The sequence below is a fragment of the Rhinoraja longicauda genome, chromosome 2, assembly GCF_053455715.1.
Source record: "Rhinoraja longicauda isolate Sanriku21f chromosome 2, sRhiLon1.1, whole genome shotgun sequence".
Classification (NCBI taxonomy): domain Eukaryota; kingdom Metazoa; phylum Chordata; class Chondrichthyes; order Rajiformes; family Arhynchobatidae; genus Rhinoraja; species Rhinoraja longicauda.
Genome location: NC_135954.1, coordinates 38,841,207 through 38,858,724, shown reverse-complemented (window position 1 = coordinate 38,858,724; position 17,518 = coordinate 38,841,207). Strand labels below are relative to the sequence as shown.

The following is a 17,518-nucleotide window of genomic DNA, read 5'->3' as shown; positions in this document are numbered from 1 at the left end:
TTGTATATGGTGGTAAAGTATTGAGAATTACTCACCACAGAAAACCTATAATCTGACTTGGATTTGCGGGCACATTTTATCATATTGCAAGGCAATGATGATCCCAAAGGATGATGCCCTGTCCTTTATCAATGGTAATGATATTTAATGTCAAAGAATGGTGGTTAAATTCACTTTTGTTGGAGATGGGCATCACTTTGTCATTTACCTTAAAGATAGCGGAGCCAAGGGATATGGGGAGAAGGCGGGAACGGGGTACTGATTGTGGATGATCACCCATGATCACAGTGAATGGCGGTGCTGGCGCGAAGGGCCGAATGGCCTACTCCTCTACCTATTGTCTATTGTCTATTGTCTATTACCACGTATCAAGTCATATTCAAATATGGACCAGGTGTCACACGTTGGGGGCATGGATTGCTTCACTATCTGAGGAGCAGTGAATGGAACTGAACAACATGACAAAGAGCAGATTATTTTTTATTTTAATGCAATAAATAAAACAACTTTGAATGTACGTAAAAATCTCAAATGCAATCAAGGCCAACACATTTCAAGTCTTATTTTCTTTATTGAATTAATGTACACAAATTACAATCAATGGCAAAATAATTAGTTTAACCATCAAGTACCAATAGCGAAGGAGATAAGGGGATCAGGTTTATTGTTCCAAATAATCAATTAATTTTCAACTTCCAATCACATCAATAGTAATAATAATAACTAAAACCTATAAAATATTTTACAAAGGCAACATTATTTGCACATTACATTGACAGATAAACAAGTAAAAATGGATAAAGTTTATTAAACACTGTTAACACCAGAAATTTGCATTTGTTAAGTACTAGTCATTTCTAGTTTACATCAGATTTTTTAAGTGTTTGGATATTATTCACCCATCTACATGACAACATACAAAATCGTGTTATCATAACAGTCCATTGTAAGGGTTTGATTCATATTCAACATTGGAATTGTTCTTCCTGTACTATACTTAGCTTTTGAAGCCAATGCTAATGCATATATATTAACCAGTCCACAATAAGGTTGATTGCAGAACTTTGGAAGATACTTCCTCTTTGATTTCCTGGGTTTTGGGATCTCAGTGTTAATGAATGTAACGATGCATTAACTGGTATGTGCAGGAGTCATCCAATATTTATTCAGTGGAAAATCAATTATATCTAGATTGGAACATTGCACAAGAGAATGTATGAGCAATCAATCCTGATCTGTACACTTTTCCTTTCAGTTCTGGAAATTGGTTTAAAAAAATAACGGATGTACATGGAGAAACAAAAACTGAACTAATTGCAATAAGGTCTCTGGTCATTTATTATCCCTCCTAACTGAAAATCTATTATTATACCTCAAAAAGTCATTTATTCCTTCCTTCCCTTTTGCCATTAATAGCTACATGATTTAAATTTCACCCTTTACCTGGAACATTGTCTTCACATCTGATGTTTTTCAGTGAAGTTGTCTCACTTTTTTTCATCACTTTTCTTTCACATACACCATTCACTTTGCTATTTCTCCCCTAGCATGTTTATAGTTTTTAATAATTTTCCTTTTCTTTTACCTTCACAACAATATTCTATCTCTAGCCCTTCATTCCCAAGGCTTCAAATCGAATCCCAAATGTTCAACATGCAGTTTATAACCAATATTGCGACAATTGTAGCTACAGTTCACCTAATTTGCAAATATTGTTTCTACGTGAATTGCTGGAAATAATCTTGGGCCAGATAAGCATACATTCAATTACGATTTGTACAACTTACACTAAGGCAAGTTTGTTCTTAATTGGTAATTACAAGCACAATGAGATTCAGACAGACCAGACAACCGAAAACAAAATACACTAGATTTTTATAATCTAAACCTTTCGAGCCTGTCCATTGTTCATCACATCATGAGGAGAACTATGGATAATATGTTACCATTGCTTAATAATATCAACATTTAGAAACAAGGAGCTGCAGATGCTGGTATACCAAGGAAAGACTCAAAATGCTGGAGTAACTCAGCAGATCAAAACTTCCCTGGAGAACATGGATAGATGCCGTTTTGGATTGGGACCCTTCTTCAGACTGATTTGAAATCAAATAGTTATTTCAATTACAAAATTTAGTTGCTTCAATATCACATCAATATTGCATGGAATTTGTGGTAACTTGACCAGGATTCGGGTATAATACACAACCGAACCATGGTTATTGATTATGGAATAGGAAAATAAAAGTTCATACCATTTGTAGTGAATGATTTCTCTTAGACACACCTTGGAAGGCAATCCTCACAAGGCGAGAAACAATTAAAATGCACATATAACTGCAGAGAAAACTTGGTTTGAACAGGACTGGTTCTTTGTTTATATGGGGAGTTTTGAATGGTATGGACTAGTTAGAGAATAAAATAATAAGTAAGGTTCAAAAACGGAGTGGTGGTACTTAAAAGGAAGGCAGAATGAGGAGTCCAATCTAATATGATTAATCTTTCTGGTCATTCATAAACCCAAAATTAGAAGAACATATGAATTTGAGCATTGTTGTTGGATAGGGGCAATTGGCCAGGATTCCTGCTCCTGGTTACTATCCAGTGACTCCTCCTGGAAAATCTGCATCTGGTCAATGGGTGTGGTCAGAGTTGGCCTCATTGTAACATCCCTCTCAATGGGTAAATAGCCTGCCAACATTCAAAGCCCAAGCTTACACACTTGGCTGCAATATCAGAGGGCTTCCAGCGCCCTTGGAACAATGGCTCAGCATGAGTCACCATCTCCAGGAGGAGAGAAGGGGGAAACTTGTAAAGTGATTACATGCACACGTCAGCTGTCCCTAGGTTTCAACAAATGCATACATTAAGGTAACACTCAAAATTATAGATCAACCTTTAATTGGAGGGGGAATAGTGAATGAATCGACTCAAACTAAAAATAGGTTGTTCACTTGAATGTCCAACTCGATGACTTACACTTTCTACAAACAACATTGAAATTCCCACTCCTTCTACACTCCATCCCACCCTCCGAAAACCTAAACACATAACTCTGACACCATTTGCACATGCACATGAAAGACAACATGAAAAGTACACAAAGGATATTATACTAAATCACACCATTCTACATGTACTGCGACACTTCTAATTCAATTTTAAAACTAACTATTGTTACCATGGTGATTATGCAGGATACTCACTTCAAAAACATGCTCATTTCAGCTAAATACTTGCATTTAAATAATGAATACTTGTAAAGTACCCCTAATAAAAAACGTACTTGAATTGCTTTGATTCTATTTATGTAACTTTGGCTTTTGAAATACATTTATATTGTAGTAATATATCTCTAAGCCATGCAGCAATTTGATGACATTTCCTGTGGGATGGAATATGATGAATGCTGACAAATTTTATAGATGAATTCTACATTTATATGCTATAATTTTCCTAATATTCAACACCTGATCATTTTGCTTCTCGTTTTCAGTCCTGAGCCTTGATTACTTAGTGTTTTGATTACCATAAATAAGAGGCAAGCATAACTTTCTAAATCTCTTCTTGCAATGGCATGGCATGTGATGACAAAATGATCCATATAACACAATGTATCAGAAGCTGAGAGACTACAAGAATTAAAGCTGCATTGCTTAATAGTCTTATTCAAAAATAAATTTAAGATAAAAATACAAGATTAATTGATGCTGTCCTTCTTCAAGGACCACTCTTGAAAATAAAAATAAAAATTCCAAATTTTACTAATTTATTTTAGGTTGTAAACTTCCTGTCAATCCTTTGTAATTCCACTAGACCCACTTCTACAACTATCAGAGAAAAATGCAGAAGACTGATCCACGGTCATCTGAGGTCCAGTCAACCTGCTAGCAGGATGCACATGGGAGGACTGACACTTCGTACATGACACTGATGCTTCATAAAAAAGAAATGGCCAAATTAAATAAGGAATCTAAGTAATTAAACCAGTAACATTTAAATGGAAGCACAGCTCATTTTAGGGATGTATTGCCATCACAGGCGTGGCAGTCTCTACCACTATTAAGTAGCGCAGCTTTAAGTCTGTGCTTAACTAAACTCAGGACTCCGCTTCCCCTCTGCCACTGCAGGCACCGCTTCGTCACCCTTTGCTTCCATTGATACAACGACCATCTCTGTATTGGCGACATGTGGACCCATGTTTGGGAGGCTGCCTTCACTAACCTCAGCAGCTGCTGCAGCGTTAACATCAGTTGCCGCTTCTGTACCAGTGCCCTCGCCTTTGGAACTTTCTCCCACATTTTTGATGGCAACCTCTTGCCCTTCGGCCCCACTTCTTTCATTTTTCTTCTTCATATGAAAGGGTTTTGAATCGACAATGGACTTTTTGATCCTCTCTCCAGAAATCCTTATCTTCTCTCTCTGGTCTGGGGGGACTATAGTTGTGCTCAGCCGATGCATCTGCTTCCCTAAGTTTTGCTTAGTTTTTTGCATATTTTCTCTTGAGAAAGCTTTCTTGATATTATCAACTCCCTTCATTCCCGATTTCTTGAGGCGTGCAGTTGCAGTTCCATCTTCGTAAACAAACTCTTCATCAGACGAGAGGTCTGGCGGTGGTGTGGCTGTTTTTGAAGTGTGTTCTTCAGATGCTGCTGCATTCCCCTCGTTTGGAAGTTTTTTATACGTTACGGAAGAAAGCATTTCATTTTCTTCCTGTGAAAGTACAAAGTTGAGTTTTTATTCTGGATTTCCACTTCACAACATATTGGAGTTTCATTTTGATTTCTGCAAAACATTTCTTGCTCAGACAGCCAATATTTCTTTCCAATTGTATTCATCCACACAACTGAAGTCTGACACATCCACACAAATGAGTTTTGTACCACCTTCTAGTGGAAACAATATATCCCTTGTGTGACACCATGGACGCCCGTCAGTCTCCTTTTAAGCTGCTAGCTGTCCAACAACTCACTTGCTTCATAAAAGCTAATACATGATCAACATTTTGATTTGAATGCTAGAATAATCCTCAAAGGTCCTAACATCACGTTGCAGGATTCCAGCAGGCCACCGCTGAAAGCCTTTCACTTTCTCAGATGTGTTAGTGTACAGTAGGGAAATAATTTCTTTAAAGCATTTGTCATTGAAATGTGAAGGTATATTAAACCTTCCATACCCCAGCATTATAGAGCAGATACAGCATTGCTTTAGTTAGTTTAGCATTCTTGAGTGCCATATAAAAACAGATCGAAGGATATTGTACAATATCCTTTATTGCAAGTAAATTGGCAGATCCTACTTCAGAATTGAAGGGTCTTGGACCAGAATCCTTGACTCTTTTTCTCTTCCTACAGATGTGGCCTGACCTGCTGACTGTTTCCAGCATTTTCTAGTTTTGTTTTAGATTTCCAGCATTTGAATTTTTGGGATTTAAAAATAAATTGGACACTAAGTTTAATTTTATTCCCACAGATAAGATTTTGTTTATTTATTCAAATGATTCTCCACAAGCCCTCATCCCAGTAAGATGAACTGATTATAATATCCCAATTCGTTTAATTACTTTATTGCAATGAATTGGTTGAGCTGTGGTGGATTCATTATATTTGGTCTGTGCTCAGAAGTAATGGAACGGAAAAATCAGCAATGTCAAATGCTTTTCCACAGAGTGCCCCTGAAGGAGCCAATCATGCATAGCCATTAGATGAGGCCAGGATTTGACTCACAGTCATAGAGTCATACAGCATGGAAACAGGCACTTTGGCCCTACTTGCCCACCAAGATGCCCCATCTACATGGCGACCAAGATGCCCCAACTACATTACTCCCATCTATGTGCGTTTGGCCCATATCCCTCTAAATGTTTCCTATCCATGTATCTTATCCAAATGACTTTCAAATGTTATTTTTGGTACCTGCCTCAGCTACCTCCTCTGCCAGCTCATTCCATATTCTCGCCATCTTCTTTGAGGAAATAGTTGCCTCTCAGGTTCCTATTAAATATTTCTCCTCTCACCTTAAACCTATGTTCTCTGGTTCTTGATTCCTCTACTCTGGGTAAAAGACTCTGTGCAACTACCCTATCTATTGCCCCCATGATCTTATACACCTCTATAAGATCACACCTCATCCTTCTGTGCTCCAAGGAAATTCTTATGTCAAGTTCTCGTTATTGCTCATTCTTGTTCTCTCTATCTTTGCATTGGAATAGCCTTATGACAATGATATAATGCTAAGTAAACTGGAACAACAGATGATATTTAACAAAAAGCCTTTTTCTGAGGAGGGATAAATTGAATATGAACATTAACAAATTTTGAAAAATTGTTACGCAAGTGGAATTGATGCATGACAATTCATCATTCTCTATTCCTGTTTTATGCGTGTAATACGGGTCATTAATTGGCAGCTGTTACAATAGACAGGAGGTCATTGATATTAATATTAAGTGAATTCTCGTGTCTTCCATTATTGTAAAACTCTGGCATCCATTTGAAAGGTCCAGTATGCCACGGTTCAGAATAATGATCTCATCAGTGGATCTATATATTTAAAAAAAGCAACATTCTATTGTCCCTAATTAACTTACAATGGCATTCAACGTTATGAAGCATTTGCACGTTTCCAGGTCTTCACCTATGTATTAACTTTACTGACTGTCTTTTCAAAAATAACTCTGTGATGTGAGTCGGAAGGAAGGCCAAATATGGAGCATTGGTCTCCGCGTATTGTTTTTCATGTGGACAGCAAATAGTCACTGTTTCACAGCCATTAACCTTCAATACAGATGGCACAAGGCCGACTGAAGTATTAATATAACCCACACGTCCAAATACATTTTCTATCTGTTACTCAACTCCCTTGATTTATTGTTTCAGTAATTTTATTTAAAGGGCATTAATATACAAAAGGGGAAACAATTTCTTGGGGATTGTAGAGATTATAAAACATCAAACAGATGCCCTGACTTAAAGATTCTGCTGAATACTTTAGCAATACCCTGCAGAATAAAGTTCAACACAGAATATTAGCTTGGTAGCAGCTGTGACTTGTTCAGCATGCCATGCTTTCAACACTAAGTATAGAATCTCAAATTCTTCAAACTAGTTAGGCTTAAAGCGACCACTTCAAATGGAACTTACCTGGAATATGACCACCCGAAATTTATTCCTTTTGAGCAGCTCACGGTGATTTCCTTCAACTTTTTTGACCTGAGCATTGGTTTTATCCAGTCGCTGTCTCACATCTTTAACATTGGCGTTGATCTTTTGGGTTTTCTCTAGCAACTTTGTGACTGTGTGATCTGTAGCTAAATGAGCCTTATTAAGTTTTGCAACATCGATTTGTATCTCTTTAACGGTGTTTTCTATTTCCAGTTGCTGTAGCTCCATTTTCTGTTGAGTTTCATTCACACTGTTGACAATCCCGGCCACTTTCTCTAAGAGATTGAAAAGGGTTAATGGATCAAGCGGAGCGGCATCGTCTTCACCTGCAGCAGCGGTGGATAGGTCATAAGCAAGGTTGCCAGAATCTGAATACACTCGTTCCTCAGCCATGCTTGTGTTGGTTCAGAGAGCTCTCCTCCAAGGTCTAACTTAAAACATGAACGTTATGTGTAAGTGCGAGCTCGCTGATCTCCAACCAGTGCTCTGTTCCAAGCTGTGCTGGCAGTGAGACATCAACCAGTCATTCCCATGGATGACCCGAGACTAAAAGGGCAATGATTGACTCCACCTACCTTTGAAACCACTCATGTATAACGGCTGTCATGCATCCGTCTCGAATTATTTGCATACCTGGGTGTGCATATTCTAATCCTGAGTGTGGAAAATACCTTTCACTGATCGAACAGCTGTAAAATCTGAAATCTTATCTTCCAGAGCCTTTAACGGCCTCTTTATTTTGGTCTATACTATATAGAACAAGGTGTGTAAGGCAGAATTTTAACAAACACGGATAAGCACACATCAAAAATCAAAATACTTATTTTAATAATGCACGAACATCATGCGTACCAATTTTCATGGATTTTAAAGGTGATTTTTTAATTGATTTGCAAATTAGCTGTAAATAACCTCACATGTGTTTTGTGACATAGAGAAGATGGGTTGACAACTATTTAAGAAAATAATCTTAAAGCAACTCCCAACCCACGGATGCTGATTTTTTTCTGATTCACCTTTTCCAGAAACACCTTATGGATTGACAACACAAAAGACTGATTGATTGATTGATTGGTTACAGCATGGAAGCAGGCCCTGCAGCCCACTGAGTCCACACTGACCTGTTCACACCAGTTCTATGTTATCCCACTTTTGAATGCACTCCCTACACATCAGGGGCAATTTACAGAGGCCAATTAATCTGCAAGTCTTTGGGATGTGGAAGGAAACTGGGCCATCCTGAAGAAACCCGTGGAGAACGTGCAAACTCCACACAGACAGCACCCGAGGTCAGAATTAAACCCAGGTCTCTAGCTCCGTGAGCCAACAGCTCTACCAACTGCATTACTGTGTCACTTCTACTGATGGTATATATAAACCAATAATTAGATACCGAGCATCCCCAGCATATGTGTTATCCCTAAGAGCCATTGTGTCCTCTTCAAATGGTTCACTAGGCTGTGATTCAGATTTACTGACAATAAATACACAATTTATACATGTTCAGAAGGTACCAGTTTTGGTACAACACTGTATTTGGAAACAATATGAATTACAGATTGGGAAACAATCATAAGGTTTAATTGAATTTAAAGTTAATCCTGAAAAATATGTCATTCTGTGTAGCAAGTTGTCTGTACTCCAGAAGCAAAGAATTGTTAGAGTGGTGGGGAGGGGAAGCCTTCTAAACAGTGTTTTCTGCTTAGATTGGGAGAAGAAAGCTACTTCTCATCCATTTTTTGCACACAATCAACTGAAATTTAATAAATGGATGTGCCGTTGAAATGCTCTGTAAATTTATAGAGATTCAATTATTTCCAACTCCCCAAAACCTCCGGAGTCAGTGTCTGATGTCTTGATGTATTTCCATAGCACTGCCAACCATTCAATTGCTCACACAAGGGATTAAGTATCACATCAGGCAGGTTATTTGGCCATGCGACAAGACACATTCAAGTAATTTCCAGTGCACAGTATATTTGAGTGTGTCATTCCAAGGCACTTTTGCCCAGATTTATTTTACAATCAACGTAAAAAACCACTACAAGATTGGTCTTGCAACCAGGACAGTAATTTTGCCATGACTTTTTAGAATTGGAGCAAAAAGAAATTGATAAAGAAGTGCCATTAAATCTCTGATGTCTATAAAGCTAGCATTAGGTGGAGTAACCACCAAAGTTGTACCGCTCACCCTGATTCACCTCTGGAGTCTGTGCAAAGGGCATAAGCAAAGAGTCCAGAGTGGGTGATGCTTCTCCCAAATGGCGTGTCCAGAACCATAGGTCGCAAACATCACAATAAAGGGTTGGTCATTCAGTGCTTAAATTAGAAATCATTGCTTTATCTGCCTGCAGGGGCTTAGTTACTGACTATGAAACAGAGATTGATATATTTTTGGATGCTTAGGAAGTCAAAGGATATAGGGAAAGTAACGCTGGGGTAAAAGATTAATCATGATCTTATTGAAGTGCTGAGCAGGTGCAAGGTGATAAATGGGTAACTCCTGTTTCTCTTTCATGTGTCCTGAAGTGATATATTGTCTGACGATCAGCTGCTATGAACTGCTGAGGGGAGAGTAGAATTGAGTTTTAAACTGGGAAGCGTCGAGTTGGGAGGAGACGCTACAGACCAGTGCTCCCATCCATTGTTATGGGAAATGTAAGATCTCTCCCCAACAAGATGGACGAGTTGGCGGCGTTGACTCGACACCAGAGGGAATATCGGGAGTGCAGCATCATGCTGCTTACAGTGACCTGGCTGAACACGTTAACTCCGGACACCAACGCCTCACTGGACGGTTTTCACCTGAGGCGGGCGGACAGAACAGTGGAGAGTGGTAAGAGAAAAGGAGGAGGGCTGGCTGTGTTTGTAAATGATAGATGGTGTAACCCTGGGCACATCACTGTTAAAGAGCAGCTCTGCTGCAGAGACATCGAGCTGTTGGCTGTTAGCACGAGGCCTTACTATCTACCAAAGGAATTCTCACATGTTGTTGTGATAGCAACATATATTCCCCCCTCTGCTAATGGCGACACGGCCTGTGATGTACTGCACTCAGCTGTGAGCAGGTTGCAAACACAGCACCCACATGCCCTCTTTCTAATCTCCGGGGACTTCAACCACACACCCCCATCATCCACACTGCCCACGTTCACCCAGTACATCACCTGTCGCACCAGAGACTACAAAATACTGGACTTATTTTATGCCAACATCAAGGAGGCACATAACTCAGCACCTCTCCCCCCCGGGGAGATCTGACCACAACATGATCCATCTCCAGCCTGTGTACAAACCTCTCGTGCACAGGCAACCAGCGGTGGCCCGCACAGTTAGAGGATGGTCCGAGGAGATGGAGGAGACTCTGAGAGACTGTTTCGAAACAACTGTTTGGGAGGGAACTCTGTGATCCCCATGGGGAGGACATTGACGGTCTAACCCAGTGCATCACGGACTATATTAACCTCTGTGTGGAGAACACTGTACCCACCAGGACTGTACCAGAAATAAGGAGGAGCTGAAGGCTGTGCAAAAGGAGCTGAGGAGGAAGATCAGAGAGGGGAAGAACAGCTACAGGAAGAAGATGGAGGACCAGCCCCAGAGGAACAACATCAGTGGAGTCTGGAGAGGCCTCTAAACCATCTCTGGGTACAAGGAACCGGACTCCCGGGCCGTGGGGGACCAGAAGTGGGTGAACGATCTGAACCTTTTCTTCAACAGGTTTGATCAGTCACCTACCCCTCCCCGGTCCAGTCACCCCTGCTGCAACCCCCCTTGTCTGCACATCCAGTACACTGCCCCACCTCCCCTCCCACAGCACTTGGGTCACAGTCACCACCCACTGCTTCTGCTTCTCCTGCCCCAACCCCACTACCCCCACCTCCTCCCCCCACCTCCTCCCCCCACACCACCCCCACACCACCCCCTCCCCCCCCCCCCCCACACCCCCCTCCTCCTCTCACACCCTTGAGTACTCAGCCCCTGTGCTCCAATCTGTCTTTCTCCACAGACCAGGTGAGAAATGAGCTCAGGAAGATCAATGCGTGGAAGGCGGCTGGTCCGGAAGGCATCAGCTCGAGGTTCCTCAAGCCCTGTGCAGACCAGCTGTGCTGAATAGTGGAGCATGTCTTCAATCTGAGCCTGAAACTGGGGAGAGTTCCACAGCTGTGGAAAACATCCTGCGTGGTACCGGTACCAAAGACGCCACACCCGAAGGAACTCAACAGCTACAGGCCGGTGGCACTGACATCACACCTGATAATCCCCCTTCCCAGATATCCCTCTATCTTCCTGTCTCCACCTATATCCTTCCTTTGTCCCGCCCCCCTGACATCAGTCTGAAGAAGGATATAGACCAAACGCAGGCAGGTGGGACTAGTGTAGCTGGGATATGTTGGCCCCTGTGGGCAATTTGGGCCAAAGGGCCTGTTTCCACACTGTATCACTCTATGGCTCAAGCATTCATTGTTCCAGCCAGGGTGAGGCCCTGAACCTGATATCAACAGTCACACTGAAAAGCAACTGAGCCACAATGAGCAATATGGCTACTCAATGCCATGGAGCTCCAGTGGAGAGCAGGGATTCATATGGGGTCATTTTTTAAATAACACGGACCACATAATTGTGAAAGTTCGCACTGGAGCATCAAGGACACCATTATGAATCAGCGCTTTACCAGGCAGTATAAAGTGATACAGTGTACCCAGTAATTCCAAATTATTTCCTTTCCTACTCTATATGAGGCCTTAGGGCTCTTTCTTTGTGATGCTGTTTGTTATACAAGTTTGTACTTTCTTACTCGATAAGTGCTGCTGAATCCCTTTATAGTGCACATTCAAGGTTCTCTCCCTGCACTTTCTGGTGGTAACCCCCTTTACCCTCTGCTTATTTCAAGTTTACATTCCCTTCCTACCATGCATTTGGGTTTTAACCCCCTCTTCCCACCATACATTCCAATCTTAATCTACACCCCCTCCTCACTGCATATTTGGACCAAATTCCCCTCCCAATGCACATTCTGACCTTAATTCCTCTTCCCCATGTCACATTCTGACATTAATTTAATTCCCTTCTCACCATACATTCCGGTATTAATCTCCTCCTCCCAGCCAAACCTTCCTGTTTTAATTCCCCCACCCTACCACACAGTATGGATTTATGCCTCTTCCCGAATGCATGTTCCGTTTTCTATCTCCCTTCTCCACCGCCATTCTAATTTCAATCGCCTTTCCCCATTGCACATTCCTGTTTTATCCCCCACTGACTACCACATGCCAATGTGGATCTCTACCTCAGCACATATGTGGGAGGGTCCTTCCCCAACCCGGACATATCCTCCGGGGACACTGCCTGACCAACTGAGTTACTCCAGCAACTAAGTGTCTTTTTTTCAAAAGGAAACTCATTCATCAGGCTGCTGCTCACTGACTACACCTCTGCACTCAACATAATCATCTCCTCCGAAATTATCATGAAGATCTGTGACCTGGATAGAGTGGACGTGGAGAGGATGTTTCCACTAGTGGGAGAGTCCAGGATTAAAGCCTCAGAATTAAAGGACGTTCCTTTAGGAAGGAGATGAGGAGGAATTTCTTTAGTCAGAGGGTGGTGAATCTGTGGTATTAATTGCCACAGAAGGCTGTGAAGGCCAAGTCAGTGGATATTTTTAAGGCAGAGATAGATAGATTCTTGATTAGTATGGGTGTCAGGGGTTTTTGGGAGAAGGCAGGAGAATGGGGTTAAGAGGGAATTTTTCGATTAACCATGAACGAATGGCGGAGTAGACTTGGTGGGCCAAATGGCCTAATTCTGCTCCTATCACTTATGAACATAAACTTATGAGAACTGAGCCTCTATACTTACCTTTGCAGCTGGATCCTTGACTACTCATTGTCAGACCTCAATCTGTATGGATTAGTAATAACATCTCCTCCTCATAAGCCATCAACACAGGAGCACCTCAAGGCTGCATGCTGAGCTGCCCGCTCTATTCTTTTTACACCATGACTATGAGGGTAAACAACTCTCCAATACCATATTCAAGTTCAAATTCATGTTCATGTTCACAAGTGCAGTGAGGTGTAGATTTAGTAAATACTACAAAGAGGACACCATTGTTGTTGGCTGAATCATGGGTGGTGATGAGTCAGCGTACAGGAGATGGAACACCTGGTTGAATGGTGCCGCAACAACAACCTCTCACATAGGATGTAGAAACAAGGAACTGCAGACGTTGGTTTACACAAAAGAACACAAAGTGCTAGAGTAACTCAGTGGAGAACATGGATCGGTGACACTTCGTGTCGGGACCCTTTTTCAGACTCAAGAAGTGTCTCACTTGGGATGATCTGACATGTCACCAAATCACAAACATCGCTAACAAACCTCTACAGATGAACTGCAGAAAGTACCCGGACTGGTTGCATCCAGGGCTGGTACAACAATTCCAATGTACAAGAGCACAAGAGTGGTGAAGTCAGCTTGGTCTATCACGGCCTTGGTCTCCCCCCCCCCATCAAAATCATCTACTTGAGGTGATACTTCAAGATGGTATCTGTCATCAAGATAGAAATGATCAGTTAACCTTTGCAACTTTGTTGGCGCCACACACGTCGCAAAACCTATGTACTGCCTCTGTGAGGTCTGCTGTATTTCATCAAGTTGTGTGCAAAACAAAGCATTTCACTGCTCCAGGTTACATGTGACAATGAAGTATCATTAAATCATTGAATCATTGAATTGAACTATCACCGTCAGGGCCATGCCCTCTTCTCATGGCTACTACCGGGCAGGAAGTACAGGACCAACAGGTTCAGGAACAGCTGCTTCCTACAACCGTCAGGTTCTTAAAACCAGCCTGCACAATCCTAAGCCTATCTCTGCAATAGAACACTATGGACCACACTATCATGGACTTGTTTTCTAATCGTGCCTTTTCACTGCTGTCTTGTTATTTTTTGTGCAATCTTTTACTTTTTGGTGACTTGGATAATTTATGTATAATTCACATAACTTAATCCTTTGTTCTTTCTGGTGGTAGAGATTGCAAATTTGGGAGGTGCTTTCTATGGCTATGTGCCTGCAATGCTGCTGCAAGGATGTCTTGACGATCTGAACCCAATCTCGAGAGGAGGACAAGTGACCACCACCTTTGGCACAACTGTACAATGATGCAGCGGCACAGCCATCGAAACAGTTGTGCCACCACATCAATGTCTTTCCATTGCATGAGAAAGGGCACATTGTAAATTCTAGGCAGTGCTATTTTTGACTTGACCTGTAGAAATATAATTCAAGCAAGGAAACCTGTAGTTGTAGGGTACAACATGCATCTTAATAATATACATGATTCCATGACACCTTTGTCTTGGTATTGTCTTTTATGATTCAAAATGCAAGCGAAGTATAAAAAAGTTAAGAAAATCACAAACTCATAAACTATCTACAAGGGTAAAATAATGGCCCTCATGGACTTCATACCAAAAATCCATTGCCAAGTCTAGCTGTAAATTCACATTTTACGCAGTGAAAATAAACCAAGAGGAAATAATGCTTGCTTTCACATTGTATCTCTCACAACCTCAGAATGGTTTAAAGCACATTCTACCCATTGACATTCATTTGAATTGCATTCTTGTGATAAAAGAAGTCGAGCACCCACATTGTGCACAACAAAATCTCACAAACAACTAAACATATCAAGCTAATCTATTTTAATGAAGTTGGCTTTGGGATAAACACTGCCCAGATCATTGCAGAGAACTCTGCTACATCAAGTAGTGTAATGGTACATTATGTATGTACCTGAGAGGGCAGACCAAACTGCCAATTTAACAAATTATCCGAAAGATGCTGTTAGCTACTCTAACAGTGCTGCACTCCTTGATAACTACATCAAATTATTGGTCTAAATTGTACATTCAGGTCTCTGGAGTGATACTTGATCCCTCAACCTTCTGCCTTGGAAGTGAGTGCTATCTTTGAACCACAGCTGATAATAAATTACAGTGCTTTTAAAATACTTGTCAGTTACGATGCTACACAGCAAGAAAAGTGTGCGGCATGGCTTAATGTTGGCATGTTAAAAAATATTTGATCATATTTAATTGCTATATTTTGTTGGACTATCACAAATTCTGGTCCCTCAGCTTTATATTTCATTGATACATATTAAAAAAAAACTACCAAGCACGATTTGAAGAGAGATTTTAGAATGAGATACTTATTATCTCTCCATGAGTTACTGTTTAAAAGACAGGGAAGATCATCACTGCATTACCATGGATTTGAAAATAAACTAGAACAATTTTACCGTTAAATTTCAGCATTAAATTTGAAAACTGATTATCTGGTGAGAAGTTGAAAGAGGAACGATTGTGTAAAATAATCCTTGTAGAGAGATTTGTCAGATTAGCTGAGAACTGAATTATGCAGAGGTCCAAGTTATATTGAGTTCTGGAATATAGTGTTAGCTGTTTTCAAGACATCCTACACTCATTCAGTGGAGTTGATGTACCATGAAACTTTGTCAAGCCACAATCCCTTTTATACAGACCCAGTAGGTGACACTGTTGTGATTTTAGTACCATTTTCAAAGTCATTTTAAATACAGCACATTTTAATAATTACAGTGTATTTTATCACAGTGAGATAGTGACAAATAACAATGTATTTAACTTTTAAAACAATTTGAATCTCAGTGAATACACCAAATGATCAACCTAAAGTATTTTTCTACAAAGAGAAATCAATGTTTTGTGTGGCACAGACCACATGGCACCACCAGTTACATTTATGTGACACTAAATTTACACCAAGGGGAGTCAAAGATAGCTGCAGTGTCAAAGTTATTAGAATGGTGGTGCACAAATCTCCACCATATACTCAATCCAAACAGCTTCGAATTTTAATCTAATCACAGTACACAGTTCCACAAATCATGCAAATAGTGTTTGAAAAGGCAACATTTCTTAATAATTTCAAATAAAAACCTTCATTTCTTGTAAGGAAAGTCAGTTTCCCTTTTCTTTTATAGTCTTTTCTGTAGCTTGTTCAGTCGATTCTCTTTTTAAACCCGCTCCGGCATTCTTCTGCCTTCTGAGTATCATTTGTAATTTTATCGTGAACATAATGGCAAGTTATTACACAAACATATGTTACTGGCATAATGAGCAAATTCTGCTCAGAGAGTACAAAAATGTCCCTTTCATTAGTATATTATTTTGATTCCATCATTTTCACTTGTTTTTTTTCTGTTTGTAATTTTTCTAGAAATCAAAAACCCTTCCTACTGATGGGACAGCCCAATTATTAGTTACAATTAGACTGTTTAACTTGTTTACCACAAATCGCAGCATCCTGGTCGTGATACCAGACACAGTAATCCATATGCTGGCAAAGGTCCAGAAAACCAAGGCCTCTGAAACAAAAATCTCTTCTCTCAGCAAAGAAAAATCATTTGTAATTCATCAACCGGAGAGACATGATAAATGTATAAAATGAGTTAAACTAGACCATCCTTGATGAAGTGGTGCAGTCTGCATTAAAATGTCCTAGGTTCTGTTTCTGTCGGCGTCCTCGGTTATTTTTTGGACATTTCCTGCAATACAAACAATGGAAATAATCAGAATTCCATTAATGTTATTATCTTCTGAGAGATTTTTGTACTTTGGTCATATGAACATCAAACATTACAGATCCAGGTGCAGCACCGCTGGTAACAGAATCTCAGTGCCAAGGATGTGCTATCTCTCTGTGCCAACCTATAGAATCATTCAGCACAGAAACGACTCCATTGGTCCAACTCGTGCATGCTGACTAACATGCCCCATCTAGGGTAGTCCCATCTGTCCCTGTTTTGTGTACATCCTTCTAATTCTTTTTATCCATGTATTTTTCCAAATATATTTTAAATGTTATTTAGTACCAGCGTAACTAGTTCCTCTGACAGCTCATCCCATGTGCATACCACAGTCTATGCGAAAATGTTGCCCCTTAGGTTCCTATTAAATGTTTCCCCTCTAACTTTAAACGTATGCCCTGTTGTTCTTCATTTTCCGACCCATTCATACAATCTATTCCCCTCATGATTTTAGATGCCTCAACAGGATCACCCCTCAACCTCCTGTGCTCCAAGGAATAAAGTCCTAGCTTTCCCAATCCCTCATGATAACTCAGGCCCTAGAATCCTGGTAACATATTTGTAAATCTTTCCTGCCCCATTTCTAGCATAATGGCACGGTTCCTGTTGCTGGATGACCAAAACTGAACACAATACTCCAAGTGCAGCCTCGCCAATGTCTTATACAACTATAAGCCCAACTTCTACTTAATTTCCTGACTGATGAAGACCAGCA

At 40.5% G+C, this 17,518-nt stretch overlaps 2 protein-coding genes across 3 annotated transcripts in view; both read right to left on the bottom strand.

The window, feature by feature from the left end:
• Nucleotides 1-591: 591 nt before the first annotated feature.
• LOC144603923 (caveolae-associated protein 4-like) lies at nt 592-7,959 on the bottom strand. 2 transcript variants are annotated; one of them, XM_078417760.1, is made up of 3 exons: nt 7,143-7,959; nt 4,225-4,713; nt 592-1,187 (listed from the first exon to the last, which is right to left on the bottom strand). In XM_078417760.1, the coding sequence occupies exons 1-3, from the start codon at nt 7,554-7,556 to the stop codon at nt 1,182-1,184; spliced, it is 909 nt and encodes a 302-aa protein (XP_078273886.1). In that variant the 5' UTR covers nt 7,557-7,959; the 3' UTR covers nt 592-1,181. The 2 variants fall into 2 exon arrangements, with proteins under 2 accessions (XP_078273886.1, XP_078273878.1); XM_078417752.1 differs by lacking the exon at nt 592-1,187 and having other exon boundaries at nt 3,786-4,713.
• Nucleotides 7,960-13,152: 5,193 nt separating this feature from the next.
• The window catches only part of LOC144603917 (tomoregulin-1-like), a 194,097-nt gene continuing 189,731 nt past the window's right edge, over nt 13,153-17,518 (bottom strand). Inside the window, exon 10 of the mRNA XM_078417739.1 lies at nt 13,153-16,761. Within this exon, the coding sequence (XP_078273865.1) occupies nt 16,671-16,761 (91 nt within the window). The 3' untranslated portion in view covers nt 13,153-16,670. The remainder of the gene's footprint in view (nt 16,762-17,518) is intronic.